The 13,370-nt window shown below is 43.6% G+C and overlaps 1 protein-coding gene and 1 pseudogene across 15 annotated transcripts in view; both read left to right on the forward strand.

Annotated features, from left to right (window-relative positions):
• Positions 1-13,370, forward strand: part of IL15 (interleukin 15) — a 69,913-nt gene that overhangs the window by 39,927 nt on the left and 16,616 nt on the right. For 12 of the 14 annotated variants that reach the window (XM_084856145.1, XM_084856141.1, XM_084856146.1 and 9 more), the window contains 4 exons: positions 22-127; positions 1,525-1,612; positions 3,295-3,333; positions 12,401-12,547. In XM_084856145.1, coding sequence (XP_084712271.1) covers positions 57-127; positions 1,525-1,612; positions 3,295-3,333; positions 12,401-12,547 — 345 coding nt within the window. In that variant the 5' untranslated portion in view covers positions 22-56. Of the gene's footprint in view, positions 1-21; positions 128-1,469; positions 3,334-12,400; positions 12,548-13,370 lie in introns of all 14 variants that reach the window. The other 2 variants (XM_084856153.1, XR_014792088.1) reach the window with 2 other exon arrangements.
• On the forward strand, positions 3,344-10,350 carry LOC146343920 (uncharacterized; annotated as a pseudogene). The gene has a single exon (XR_014792087.1). The product of XR_014792087.1 is annotated as an uncharacterized LOC146343920 (transcript).

A 13,370-nucleotide genomic window follows, 5' to 3' on the forward strand; every position in this document is an offset into this window, starting at 1 on the left:
TTTTTAAATTATGTTTTTCAGAAAACACACTTGAGAATGTTTGCCTTCAGTAGCAAATGTATGTCACTATGAACTACTTCCGGAGTTCTTTAATTAATGAGACTGCAGTTACCATCTTCATTCTTTGGTAATTATAGTTGGAAATAGTAATAATGTTCCTGTAATTTACTTGTACATTACCAGAGAGATTTAAAACACTTAACTTTGCAGGATAAATTACCATCTCCTGTTAAAACGAGTGAGGCAAATAAACATTATGGGTCTTCCATACTATCAGCCAAACCCCAACCCCAACACCATTTTAGTTTTTATGTGATGTTGCTTTTCAGTGATAATAGAGCACTCTTTTGCCTTCATCACTGAGTGGGTAGGGAGGCAAAGTCTTGCTGTAGCCATGCTGATGTTTATCTTACTTAAAAAGAAAACAAACAAACAAACAACAATGGCTATTTGTATGGTCCAGTGCAGGAACATTGTTGAAGAAAGTGAATTAGAGTTGCTTTCTTGGTGTTTACCACTTTAAACAACAATTGACTAGATGAGTGCTACTGTACTGGTGTTGTACAGCAAGGGATGGAGTGCATAGCTTAATAATAATAATAATAATAATAATAATAATAATATCCAAAACGATACACACATATGAGCCAAGAATTTTGTCCTTCATCATTAGTCAAACTTCATCTAGTAGTGGGGCAAGATCTTACCACTGGCATACTATGCACAACCACATTCCAGAGAGAAATCCTAAAAACACTGAATGTGCTACCTGAAGATACATTTTTTTCAGGTAAAACATATTTGAGTACAGCATGGCTGGCTTGGAAATGCTAGGAGATGTAGGACCTTTTTCTGTCTAAACATGCATAGGATTATGCCCTTAGTGGGGTTCAATGCATGGCTGGATCATATATGGCTACTTCTAGGGAGGGATGAGTCTGTCTGTTCGCTTTCTATAACATTCACATTTTTTCAAGCACAAGTTTGTTCTGACAAATCATCAGTTTGTTAATGGTGTTTTATTTTTTTAAGTCAGCACAAAAAAATTGGTGTACATTTTCATACACATGGAAATTCGTAAGCATTTTTGTATGTTATTTCCCCTAATGTATGCATTTTTCTATTTTATTTATTTATTATTACATCTATGCATTTTTTGATGGAGGAATGCATTTCAAATCTGAAATCTGTAGAATTATTGCTTTCCAGTTCACATATTAGTTCAGAAAGTGTGAATTCGGTTGTTTTGTATTAAATGTGAATCAGATAAATTTCTATCCCATCCCTAGCTACCACACCTTAAAAGAAAATACTATTTACTGACTGAAAATATTTATAGTCAATCAAATACGTCCTATGAATGACATGTTTTTATATTTATCATGTAGTTTCACAATATATCAGAGATGGTGTATATAATGTGTGCTTATTTGTTTATAACTGATTTTAGCATTATTTCTTGCATTTAGCATTATGATAACACTGAAGTCTTCTAATAGTTTTGGTTGTTTTGTTTAAACCAAGCTCATATATACTACAAATACAGACCAGCAGTGACTTTGATTGGTATTCAGTGATAATGGATTTGGGAGAGATTGAAAAGTATTCTGAGGTAAGCTTGTAAAACAGAAGTGAACTAACACCATGCTCAACACAAAAATATAGTGTGGTTACCAGGAAGGGGAAGTGGGAATTCTGTTCATTATATTATGGCCTCTGTAATTTGGAAAGCACACAGCACAAAAGGAGAGATGAAATTCTGTAGTGGTGCCCAGAGCAACACTTTGCTTAATTTTTATAGGAATGTTTCAAGTCTCAAGACATCCTTTATTTAATAGCATATGCTATATTTAACTGACAAGATACAGCAGTAATACCGTTCTCAGTGCTTCTTTGTAACAATTCTCTGTGTTTTACCCCAACAGGGGTCATTCTCATGTACACATGCACCACCCTAAATGCACTGTCCCTCTCCTGCTGAATTAAAGAGATCAAAGCCATGATTAAGAATGGATGGGTATGCAATTGTTTGCTAGTAGGAAAAAAGAACTAAGGACAATACATGTTGCTTCTTTTTCAATATGATCGTCAAACTCATGCACATAATGGCCAATCAGTGAAAAAGACAGCAGATCACCACTCTAGCTTTGAAATCTGTATTTAAATTTCTTCCAAAACAGGATATACCTGACACTGTTTTGAAGGATATGAATAATGCTTCCAAAAAGAAAAGCAACAACAACTGGAGTTTGGAAACAGTTTATTAAGTTGAATGAACAAAGACAGGAAACCATTGGGAACTACAAGTATTGTAGTCAAAAGGATTTAAATCAGTATTTCAAAGATGTTTCTACCTGCTTTTGATACTGTTATTAGGATGTTACAATTGTTAAAGTGCATAGAATTGCATTACTCATTAAGGCTATGGGTTCACAACAAACACTTTAGAAATTAAAAGCATTGTATGAATTAGTTGTACCCTGTATTAATTGTTGTGGTTACACCTTAATTACAAGTGTCTGGTAAACCTTTGTGAGCTCATATCTCTGAAAAGCGAGCTATAGCAGGTGATATCCAGCTCTGCACTACCGCTAACATAAATGGTGTTGCACTAGCGTGAACTATCTCTAGTGCAATTTCAATAGTGCTTGCTAGCATGATAAGTTTTCCAGGGAAACTCATTGTCCCAGCAAGTGCTGTTGGCATTGCGCTAGAAAGAGTTTACACTAGCATGACGTCATTTATCCTAGTGATAGTGCAGTGTTGGATACTGACCAATGTATTAAATAAATAAAATAACAGAAACAAGTCTTGGGAAATTTTCCCATCATATATTTTCCAGAAATTCCACATCTCAGAGTGAACCCTGCATGATTATTTCCAGCATTTCCATTTTCTCTTCCACAAATGTCCTTTCTCTGAGGACATTTGAATCTTTAAAGCTGTTTTAATATGTATTTTAAATGTGTCTTGCTAGTGAAGTGAAGCAGCAAAGAACTACTTTCCTAAAAGCATGATTCAGCTATGATTCAGTTAGCACTGCAGGGCATGTATGCTGAAAGGCTGCCCACCTTGAACTTTCTCCAGCGCTCATTAGAGAAGCTGCAGATTTTACTATTAATTTCAGTGGCTGCCAAATCATACCCAACAGGTGGTAGACTTTCTGAAAATGTTTTACAATGATTTCCAATTTGTCCTTTTGAGCAATAAGCTAGCTGGGAAAGAAATCTCAGTAATTTATTAACCCTCAGTTCTGAAACTGTTGCTTACATAGCCAATTCTTTTCTTTTTTAGATTGATGCCTTGTTATATACTGCAGACTTAAACTATCCAGTAAGTACATTTGTAAATGTGAACAAATCTAACAAAAATAGGTTATATACAAAAAACATGTCGTATACAATTTACAACCTGTAATTCATAATTTGCTCTGTCTTTTAAACAAATATGCAGGTCAAGCTATGGTGCAACATGCCCTAGTTACATCATGCCTGGACTAGTGCAATGTGCACTATGTGGGGTTTCTCTTGAAAACTGCCTAAAAACTTCAATTCTTCTTTGTGGTCTCTGTGCATCACACATATGGGCTCTGTGCCTGTGCAGAGCCTCAATTCAAGAATCTTCTATAGCTGAGGAATTTGGGGTGGGAACTCTTCCCCCACCATCCCACTGCACATATTCCAGCGGGTTCCCACTCAAACTCTCAGTTCTTTGTCGACTGCCATTGTGGTAGTACTTGACTGAAGGGACTTCTTGGTCTTTGGACTGTGCTGAGAGAGATTTCAGTATTTGTTTCTTTCTTTCTTTTCTTTTTTTCTCCTAGTTCCTCTGTCTATACAGTTATCCATTTTGATTTATTCTTATTTGTTCAGTATAGGCGATCGATTGATTGCTCATCGCCTTTAGGCATACGGCTGTTAAGGACCCTTTTCGAAAGTGAGTTTGTTGTGGTGGTAAACTAGGGATGTACGAAAATCACTTACCTTTCGGGGATTATGCTGATGGTTGGGGGGGAGGCGTTCCGTCCCTCCCCCCGGAATCCTCGCCGGGGGGGGAGGCACTCTGTTCCTTCCCCCCCGGAATCCTAGCCGGCCGGCTGTGCTCCGCAGCAATTCTGCGGAGCCGCCGGCTGGCTCCGCCAGCAGCCGGACATCCGGCTGCTGGCTAGCAGGGACACAAATGGCGGTGGCCGTAGCCGCCGCCGTTTGCGTCCCTGCAGTCAGCCGTGATAGGCTACGTAAATGTTTACGTAGCCTATCACGGCTGAGTAAAACAAAAACAAAAAAACACGCGTATGCAAATGGCGGCGCCCATGGGCGCCGCCATTTGCGTTCCTTATTTTGGCACATCTTAGTCTACGTAAACATTTACGTAGACTAAGACGGCGAAAATAAGGGGAACGCAAATAGCGTAGACGGCTGAGTAAAACAAAAACAAAAAAACACGCGTATGCAAATGGCGGCGCCCATGGGCGCCGCCATTTTCATACGCGCGTTTTTTGTTTTACTCAGCCGTGATAGGCTACGTAAACGTTTACATAGCCTATCACATTTTTTTTTAAAAAAACCTAGCCGTGATAGGCTACATAAATCTTTATGTAGCCTATCACTTTTATTTTTTTTTTTAACTGGAAATGGCGGTGGCAGCAGCCGGTCGGAAGACCAGCCACTGCCGCTGAACCGCTGCCGGAGCCGCTGCCGCTGCCAGGAAGATCCGCCCCAGGTAAGTCCCGTCGTGGGGGTGGGGCAGGCTGTTCCGCCACCAATTTCGGGGGGCCGAATCCGCTGGCATTCGGCCTCCCCGAGATCCGTGGTGGAACTTTCGTACATCCCTATGGTAAACTGCCTCCCACAGATGGTCACTTGCTGTGCCTACTTGGTCTAGGTGAAGGACATATTGTGGAGGCCTGTCACTGTTGCATGTCATTTAGTAAGCAAGCTAGAAAAAAAAATGCTGACAGGCTCAAGGCGATTCTTTGGGAGAAGGCTTTAAAAGCAGCGAACCCCTAGGAAACCTATGGCATTGGGAACAGATCGGTCAATAAGCAGACTAAGACCACCAGTAAGCCTCCTCAAGAGATCTATCCTTACATTGACAACTGGCATCTAGTTGCTCAATCAAGGACCCATTTGCAGAAGACTGTCCTGCTTATGATGGAGTTGTTGGAAAATCTCGGTTTGCACACACAAACCGAGCCAGTGTGGCGTAGTGGTTCAAGTGTTGGACTGGGAGCTGGGAGATCCAGGTTCTAGTCCCCACTGGGCCATGGCAGCTCACTGAGTGACTTTGGGCCAGTCACAAACTCTCAGGCCAACCTACCTCACATGGTTGTTGTTAGGATAAAATGGAGAGGAGGAGGATTATGTACACCACCTTGGGTTACTTGGAGGAAAAAGGCAGGATATAAATGCAATAAATGAATGAATGAATGAACGCAGAGAAATCATGTTTTGTGCCTTCCAAAGTTGTCCAGTTTATCAGGCCATCCATAGACTCCCTGAAAGGTTGGGTGTTTCTTCCTTGAGATTGAGCACCAGTGTTACTGCAGCTTGCGTCAGATGTTCTAGCCTGCCGTACTACACAAGCCTACACGATACAGAAACTATTTGGGCTGATAGCAGCTACAACTGTGGTGGTCCCGTATGCCCACCTTCGCATGAGGACATTGCAGAATTGGTTCATCAGGGCATTTGACTTGTGGAAAAACTCCTGCAGTGTCACACTACAGCTCCCTTCTGCAGTCAGGGCTTTGCTTCATTGGTGGACGGTGTTGTCGAACCTCTTATGAAGCCTGCTTTTCCAGCTTCCCACCCCACCGATGACAGTCATGATGGATGCCTCGATGCTAGGTTGGGGCGCTCATTGCAAGGTGCAAGGGCTATGGTCAAAGGTGGAGGCCAACAGTCACGTCAATGGCCTAGAACTACTTGCTGTCAACAAAGCCTTGAAGGCCTTCAACATGGTCCTTCATGGTTGTCGCATCCAAATCATTTCTGACAACACAACGGTGGTATTCCACCTCAACAAACAAGGGGGGACTCATTCGATGTCATTAATACAGCTGACAATACAAATCTTCAAGTGGTGCATCGCATGGGGCATCACCTTTATGGCAATTCATATTGCGGGCGAGGACAACATCTTGGCTGACCATCTGAGTCGATCCTTCCCAGTGTCTAATGGGAGCTCAGTCTGAGTGTCTGCAACCACCTGTTTCGTTGCTGGAGTCACCCATCCTTGGACCTTTTTGCAGCAGAGAAGAATGCAGCATGCTGCAGTTTCTGCAGCTGAGTGGGCAGAGGTGCGAGGTCTCTCAGAGATGTCTTTGCCAGGAGTGTTTGGAAGGGGTGTTTCCTCTACATCTTTCCGCCATTTCCTCTTCTAACCCGAGTGATCACGAAGATAGAGAAGGATGAAGTGCAGGGCATCCTGATTGCACCGTGGTGGCCCAGGCAGCCATGGTTTGCCAAACTCCTGTGTCGGTCCAGAAGGGATTATCTTCAACTCCCATTGACACCGGCACTGCTGTCCAGGTACAGAGGCAAAGTGAGACATCTGGATTTACTTACCTTACATCTCATGGTGTGGAGGATCCAGCGGTAGACTGGATAAAGTTACCTGCTTCGCTCCAGTCTGTTCTTGAGGCAGCTAGGAAACCTGCTACCAGAAAATCCTATGCAAGTAAGTGGACACGTTTTACTCTTTTTGCTCAAGACAATGGCTTCAGTCCTGTCCATTGTATGGTATAGGATAGTCTGAAGTTTTTATTCCCGCTTCATGAGCAAGGACTTAGAAGTATTTCTCTGAGAGTTTACATAGCAGCTATTTCGGCTTCCTGTCTTGCTAACAATGTGTCCTCAGTTTCTTCGCATCCTCTGATCCACCAGTTTTTGAGGGGAGTTAGAAATCTTTCTCCTCTTGTGAATCATGGAGCTTGTCTGTAGTGCTGCATGCACTTACCAAAAAACCATTTGAGCCATTCGTTACAATGGATTTTTGTCTTCTCTCACTAAAAATAGTGGTTTTAGTAGCCATCACGTCAGCATGATGCTCTGGAGAGTTATGTGCCCTTCAAGTGGACAATCCATACTTAGGATTTCATAGGGACAAAGTTGTGCTTTGTCCTGACATTGCTTTCCTGCCTAAGGTGATTTTGAGTTTTCATTTGGGTCAGGATATTGTTCTTCTTGCCTTCTTCGCTTCGCCCTCAACAGTGATTGAAAAGACGCTGCGCACCTTGGATGTTCGCAAGGCTTTGGCATTCTACAAAGCTAGGATGGAGGCATTTCGTCGTTCCCAGCATTTGATTATGTGTTATGGCAGTTCTAAGAAGGGACTCCCCATATCCTCCCAGGACCTAATGCCTTGGGTAGTCCAAGCTATTAAACTGTCTTATGAACTACAGGGCTTGGAGTTGTCTGGTTCGGTAAAGGAGCACTCAACCAGAGTGACAGCGACATCAGTGGTGTTTGAAAGAGGAGTTTCAATACCAGATGTTTGTTGGGCTGCAACTTGGTTGACCCCTTCCACCTTCATCAAGCATTACCGTCTTGATGTTCAAGCCAGGAGATACTACTCATTTGGCTGTACGGTGTTGTCGAAGGTTCTTGGATGATGACACCGACCCACCTCCTGGTACGTAAGCTTGTTATTCACCCATATGTGTGATGCACAGATACTATGAAGAAGAAAGTCAGGTTGCTTATCTGTATCTCGAGTCCTTCGAGTGGTCATCTGTGCATTCACACAACCCACCCACCATCCCCGCTTTGGTGTCAATGTCACGTTTGGTGTTGGTACCGGGTTTCCTGGGTTGTAGGAGACCACAATTGGCGGTCTCCTTGGAACTGAGGGTTTGAGCGGAAACCCGCTGGAATATGCACAGCAGGATGGTGGGAGAAGGGTTCCCGCCAGAAATTCCTCATCTATAGAAGTTTCCCGAATCGTGGCTCCATGCAGGCACAGAGCCCATATGTGTGAATGCACAGATGACCACTCAAAGAACTCCAGTTGCAGGTAAGCAACCTGACTTTGCTCCAGAATGTGGCAGCTAGATTGCTAACTGGAGCTGCCTGTTGGGAGCATGTTACTCCCTGGCTGAAACAACTGCACTAGTTTCTTATTTGTTTCTGACCCCAATTTAACATGCTGGTGATAACCTTTTAAAGCCTTTCATGGTTTGGGAGCAGGATATCTCAAGGAACTCGTGTTCCCTTACAAGCCTTGCCACTTCTTAAGCTCGTCTACAGAGGCCCTCCTGCGTGTCCCAACAGCCCCTGAAATGCCTCTGGTTGGAACCAGGGTGAGGGCATTTTCAGTAACTGTGCCCAAGCTTTGGAACTCCCTTCTAAGGAAGACCCGCCTGGCTACCTTAAAGCACTATCCTATGGACTGTACCCTCACTGCTTGGAAGCTCCTGAACGTGGAGGTATCTGAGGTTCCTATGCCCTACTGGGCTGAAGCCAGCAGGCCAGGAAGAGCAGCAGAGGTGATCTTTGCTTCCCCATCCTCCAGTCTCCTTTATTTTCACTAGACAGGCTTTCCAAATGGTCTAATAACATTTTCACAGGGGAGGGAAGGAGGCTGGAGGAAGCTAAGGATAAATCGTACCCTGACCTCTCTGTTCTCCCCACCCTGCTCCGCCCACTGGAACACCCCCTCTTCCCCTCTCTTTGAGGCTGATTTTCCAACCTAGGAGAGGCAGCCAACAGAGTTCTCTCCACACCAACTGCAAGGGGTCAGGGTCAGGAGTTGGACCTCTGACTCCCCTTGCCAAGGGGAGGTCTCCAACCTCAGAAGGCATTTTCTGAGCCATCCTATGGTCCCTTGGATGCTCGTCCAGAGACCATAGGATGCCTCTCTTAAGAAAATGAATGGGTATTTTATCATGACCAGCAAATAGAGTGTAATCAATCAGCAATTAATTAATTAATTATGGAATTTTATACTTGATTTCCACCTTCCAGATATAACCATACAGTGCAGATCCAGAGAAATAAACAGACCCTAACAGTGCAAATGTATACATGTCTATTCAGAAATAAGCCCATAGAGTTCAGTGGGATTTACTCACAGGTAATGGTGTAACAAAATCCAAAATAAGTTGGCAAGTCTGAAGTTTCAGGATTTACAATTGACAGCAGATGAGCCTGTAGAGATAAGAAATTTAGAGTTACCACATTGTCTGGAGATAGAACCTCCAGACTCACATTTAATGTTTTATGGAATGAGCTACTTTAGGGGCCCCACATGGGGCTGGAAAGCAGAATATTCATATTTCTAGAAATAAATAAATAAATTTGAATCTGCATCCTATGGTCATGCATGAAGGATGGAAATATATATAGTATAAAATCCCATGATTAATAGTTGATTGATTAAAAAGGTAAAGGTGTCCCCAACCAGTCGTGTCCGACTCTAGGGTGCAGTGCTCACCCCCTTTCTAAGCCGAAGAGCCAGCGCTGTCTGAAGACGCTTCTGTGGTCATGTGGCTGGCATGACTGAACACCGAGGTGCACCGAACGCTGTTACCTTTCCCGCCGAGGCGGTACCTATTTATCTACTTGCAATTTCTTGCTTTCGAACTGCTAGGTTGGCAGAAGCTGGGACTGAAGACGGGAGCTCACTCCATCACGCAGCACTCTGGTCTCAAACTGCTGACCTGCCAACCTTCCAGTCTGCAGTTCAGCGTCTTAACCACTAAGCCACCGCGGCCCAGTTGACTGATTAGTTGCTGATTAATTACAGTCTGACAGTCCTGATACATGTCCATTGGTTCCCTTAATGCTGAAATCATGGGATTCATCAACATATTAACTCTTCAGTGTGCTAATTTCATGAGATATGGAACTTCGGAGATGGCACTATATAATCCCCCTTGTGACTTTGACTCATTGTGGGAATATTTTGGGAAGCCTATTCAATAAGGACAACTTACCTGTCAAAGATCATCTATCAATAGGCACTTTCACATAAAACCATTATTTATTATACTAACAGTGAGTAGTTGGCTGACTAATGGAGAAACTACACAATTTTTTTTCCCTTTTGATTCTTGTACTGACACATATTTGTCAGGCTTGGTGGTCTGAGGGTTTATTCTGCACTATGATGTTCCACACCCAACCTCAAAATGATACTTTAGTCATTATTGATTTATTACATTTTAATGACATTCTTCCTCTAAGGAGGCGGCTAATAAGGGTGGCTAACATGTTTAGGGTGACTAACAAAGTTCTCCCCCCCACCCCCGAGGCAGGTTCAGCTGAAAGAGCGTGATTGACCCTAGGTCCAGTGGAGGCTGGTGGCTCTGATGTCAGTGGGGTGGTGAATTTGCTCCGGGTTTCCATCAGAACCAGTCATAACTCTAAAGGAGCTATCCAAGGTGCACCATGGATAGCTTCTTTAGAGTTATGACTGATTCTGACAGAAACTTGGAGCAGATTCACCACTCCACTGACATCAGAGCCACCAGCCTCCACTGCCTAGGTCACCTAGTGAACTTCACAGCTGGGAGGAGTTTTGACTCTGTATCTTCCCAGTCCGTCATTATACATGATTTATTTAGTACATCTGTATCCCACCTCTTCTTCCAAGGAGCCCAAGGTGGTGTACGTGATCCTCCTCCTTTCCATTTTATCCTTGCAACAACCTTGTGAGGCAGTTTAGGCTGAGAGACAGTGACTGCCCCAAGGTCACTCAGGGAGCTTCATAGCCAAGTGGGGACTTGAACCCAGGTCTCCCCAGTCCCAGTTGAACACTTCAGCCACTACACCACTCTGCCTCTATATATTCATCTCTTGTTTTATTGTAACTGATAACTTTCAAAATAGTCATTTTAAGCAGAGTAAAATTATTACTTAATAATTTTAAACGGTTTGGGACCAAGTTACCCGAAGGACCTGTCAGGGTGGATACTAAGCCCATAGAGCCCCAGAGTAGTTCTGATTCTGACGAGGACCAACCACCCGTAGGAGAGGAGCTCGCTCATCTCTCACAGGCACAGCAGCAGGGAGAGATTCCTCCTGCCTGCATTTCTGAGAGAGATAGTGACCCTAGCGGTGACAGAGCAGGGGATGGGATCTTGCTGGACACTCGGCGAAGACAGAGGGAGCGGCGCCTGATGGCAGGCGCCGAGAGGCGGCACTCTGCCCGCTTGGCACTAAAACAACGGTCGCGTCCCGAGGATCCCCGGATAAGAGGGAGGACCTCTCCATAGCCCATAAGTTCAGAGTTTTCCTGCTCTTCCCCTTCAAACGGGGACCAACTGCCTTACCCGGAGCTTAGGCTACTCTGCTAACTACCCCAGTGCGTTTCCTTGCTTAGTCGCTGGTGATTAGCATCTGAAAGAGTCATTAAGTTGTAAAGGAATAAAGCCTTGGAAAGAATCCCTTTCATCTGTGTCTTGAGTTGGCTATTGGAGGGGACTGTAAGAGGCAGCTAGGGCGCTCCTGACAGCACCGCCTTCACACATATCAGCCTGCCTGCACTTTAAGATCAGAAAGAGAGGCTGTTCTCATCTGCCCACCCATGAGAGCAGTTAGGTGGGTAACCACATGTGAGAGGGCCTTCTCTGTGGCCCCCACACCTTTGGAGCAAGTTGCCATCAGAGGTCCGCCATGCTCCGTCACTGCAGGCTTTTAAGAAGGCCTTGAAAACATATTACTTTACTGTGGCCTTCTCTTGAATCAGAACTACGCTGGGGCTTTATGGGCTCAGTATCCACCCTGACAGGTCCTTCGGGTAACTTGGCCCCAAACCGTTTAAAATTATTAAGTAATAATTTCACTCTGCTTAAAATGACTATTTTGAAAGTTATCAGTTACAATTAAACAAGAGATGAATATATAGAGGCAGAGAGGTGCAGTGGCTGAAGTGTTCAACTGGGACTGGGGAGACCTGCTGTTGTGGTTATTCCTGCTGTTGTTGTTGTTGCTGCTGGTTTTATTGCTGGCTTGTTTTTATTGTTTTTATGTTTTTATCACATTTAATATTTGAACTGTTTTTATGTATTTTATTGCTGTAACCTGCCTTGGGAGTCCAAAATATAGTATAAGCCTCAAAGTCTATGGTCCAGTCCAGATACTTTTCTTTTACACACAAGCCTTACCTATCCCTGTGTTTACATGTACAAATGCAATGTGTTGACAAGGTGATCATAATTATTGTCGGGCAGCAACCTCTGGAATAGTGGGGTTGACTTTTTCTAGCTTCTATATCACAGAAGTTGCTGATGACCAATAGCTTTAATTGTACGGCTTCATATAGTACGTTTATACAAGCAAGATTATACTTTTGAATCAGGCAGGGCGGGTAGCTTGGATGAATGGAAAACGTCACGTCTGAACGAGATTGTAAAACTTTCATGTTGTAAACCCACTGAATTTTTCTTTCTTTCTAGATTGCTTGCAATATATCAGTTGTGAAGTGTTTTGTCCTTGAGTTGAAAGTACTTTTGCATGAATCTCAAATTGGAGGTGATGAAAAGTTTCATGACGAGGTGCATCGTGTGTTCAGATCTGTCAATAAGTTTTTATCAGACCAGCGGGTAAGCGTAACCTAGGGGCAAACTCCAACTTGCTCTGTGCATGCAAGGAACTCACAATAGCCCCTCCTCCCTTGCAAAGCACTTCAAGAAAAGGTAACTTGTATCATAAAATGGAGAAAAGGGAAGAAAATGCTGACTTCCCCTACCAGTTGGTTTTCCCATGAATCCCCACCCCTAACCCAGCTGCTTTTATCCCCGCAGGCCCATGTTTGCAAGAATATGGCCCCAGGACATAAGCCCAATATTTCCTCTAGTGCTTGCACTTGCTATAGGTTATCCTGATATTTAAATTTCTGCAAGGGATGTAATTTACTTCTAGCAAAGTTTCTCAAATTGTATTAACTTGTAGCCTCACTAGATCTTCTTGTTCCCCACAATCTAAAAGCCTCATTGGATAAAACTGCTTAAGTCTTATGACTTGTGGGGATCCTCAGTCTTCAGCTTCTTGGCTTTTGAATCTCCTTTGTACTGCTTTAAGAAAGGGACTGTTTCTGCTGCTTGGTTCCTACGTACAAGCTTCACCCATACCGCCCTGTTTCTTTTCCAGTCTGCGGTGACTGGGCCCCTACAGCAGCCAGGGGCACAAGCTCTCACACCTTTCTTCCAGCAATCTGAGTAGGCGCATGATTGTAGAAAACCCCGAGCATTACGTATTTCTAGGCGTTGTGGTAAAATGGAATTGGTTTTTTTTCCTTCTAGTTGTTGTTCATGACTTTTTGGGTTGCACTTTGTGTATGTTCTGGCACAAGTTAACACAACATCAGCCTCCAACCTGGAATGAGGTGACTCAGTCTCCATCAGGAGCATAGATGGGATGATGGTT

This window comes from Heloderma suspectum, chromosome 5 (genome assembly GCF_057233095.1).
Source record: "Heloderma suspectum isolate Gila_16-S chromosome 5, 16-S_ref, whole genome shotgun sequence".
In the NCBI taxonomy this organism is placed as follows: domain Eukaryota; kingdom Metazoa; phylum Chordata; class Lepidosauria; order Squamata; family Helodermatidae; genus Heloderma; species Heloderma suspectum.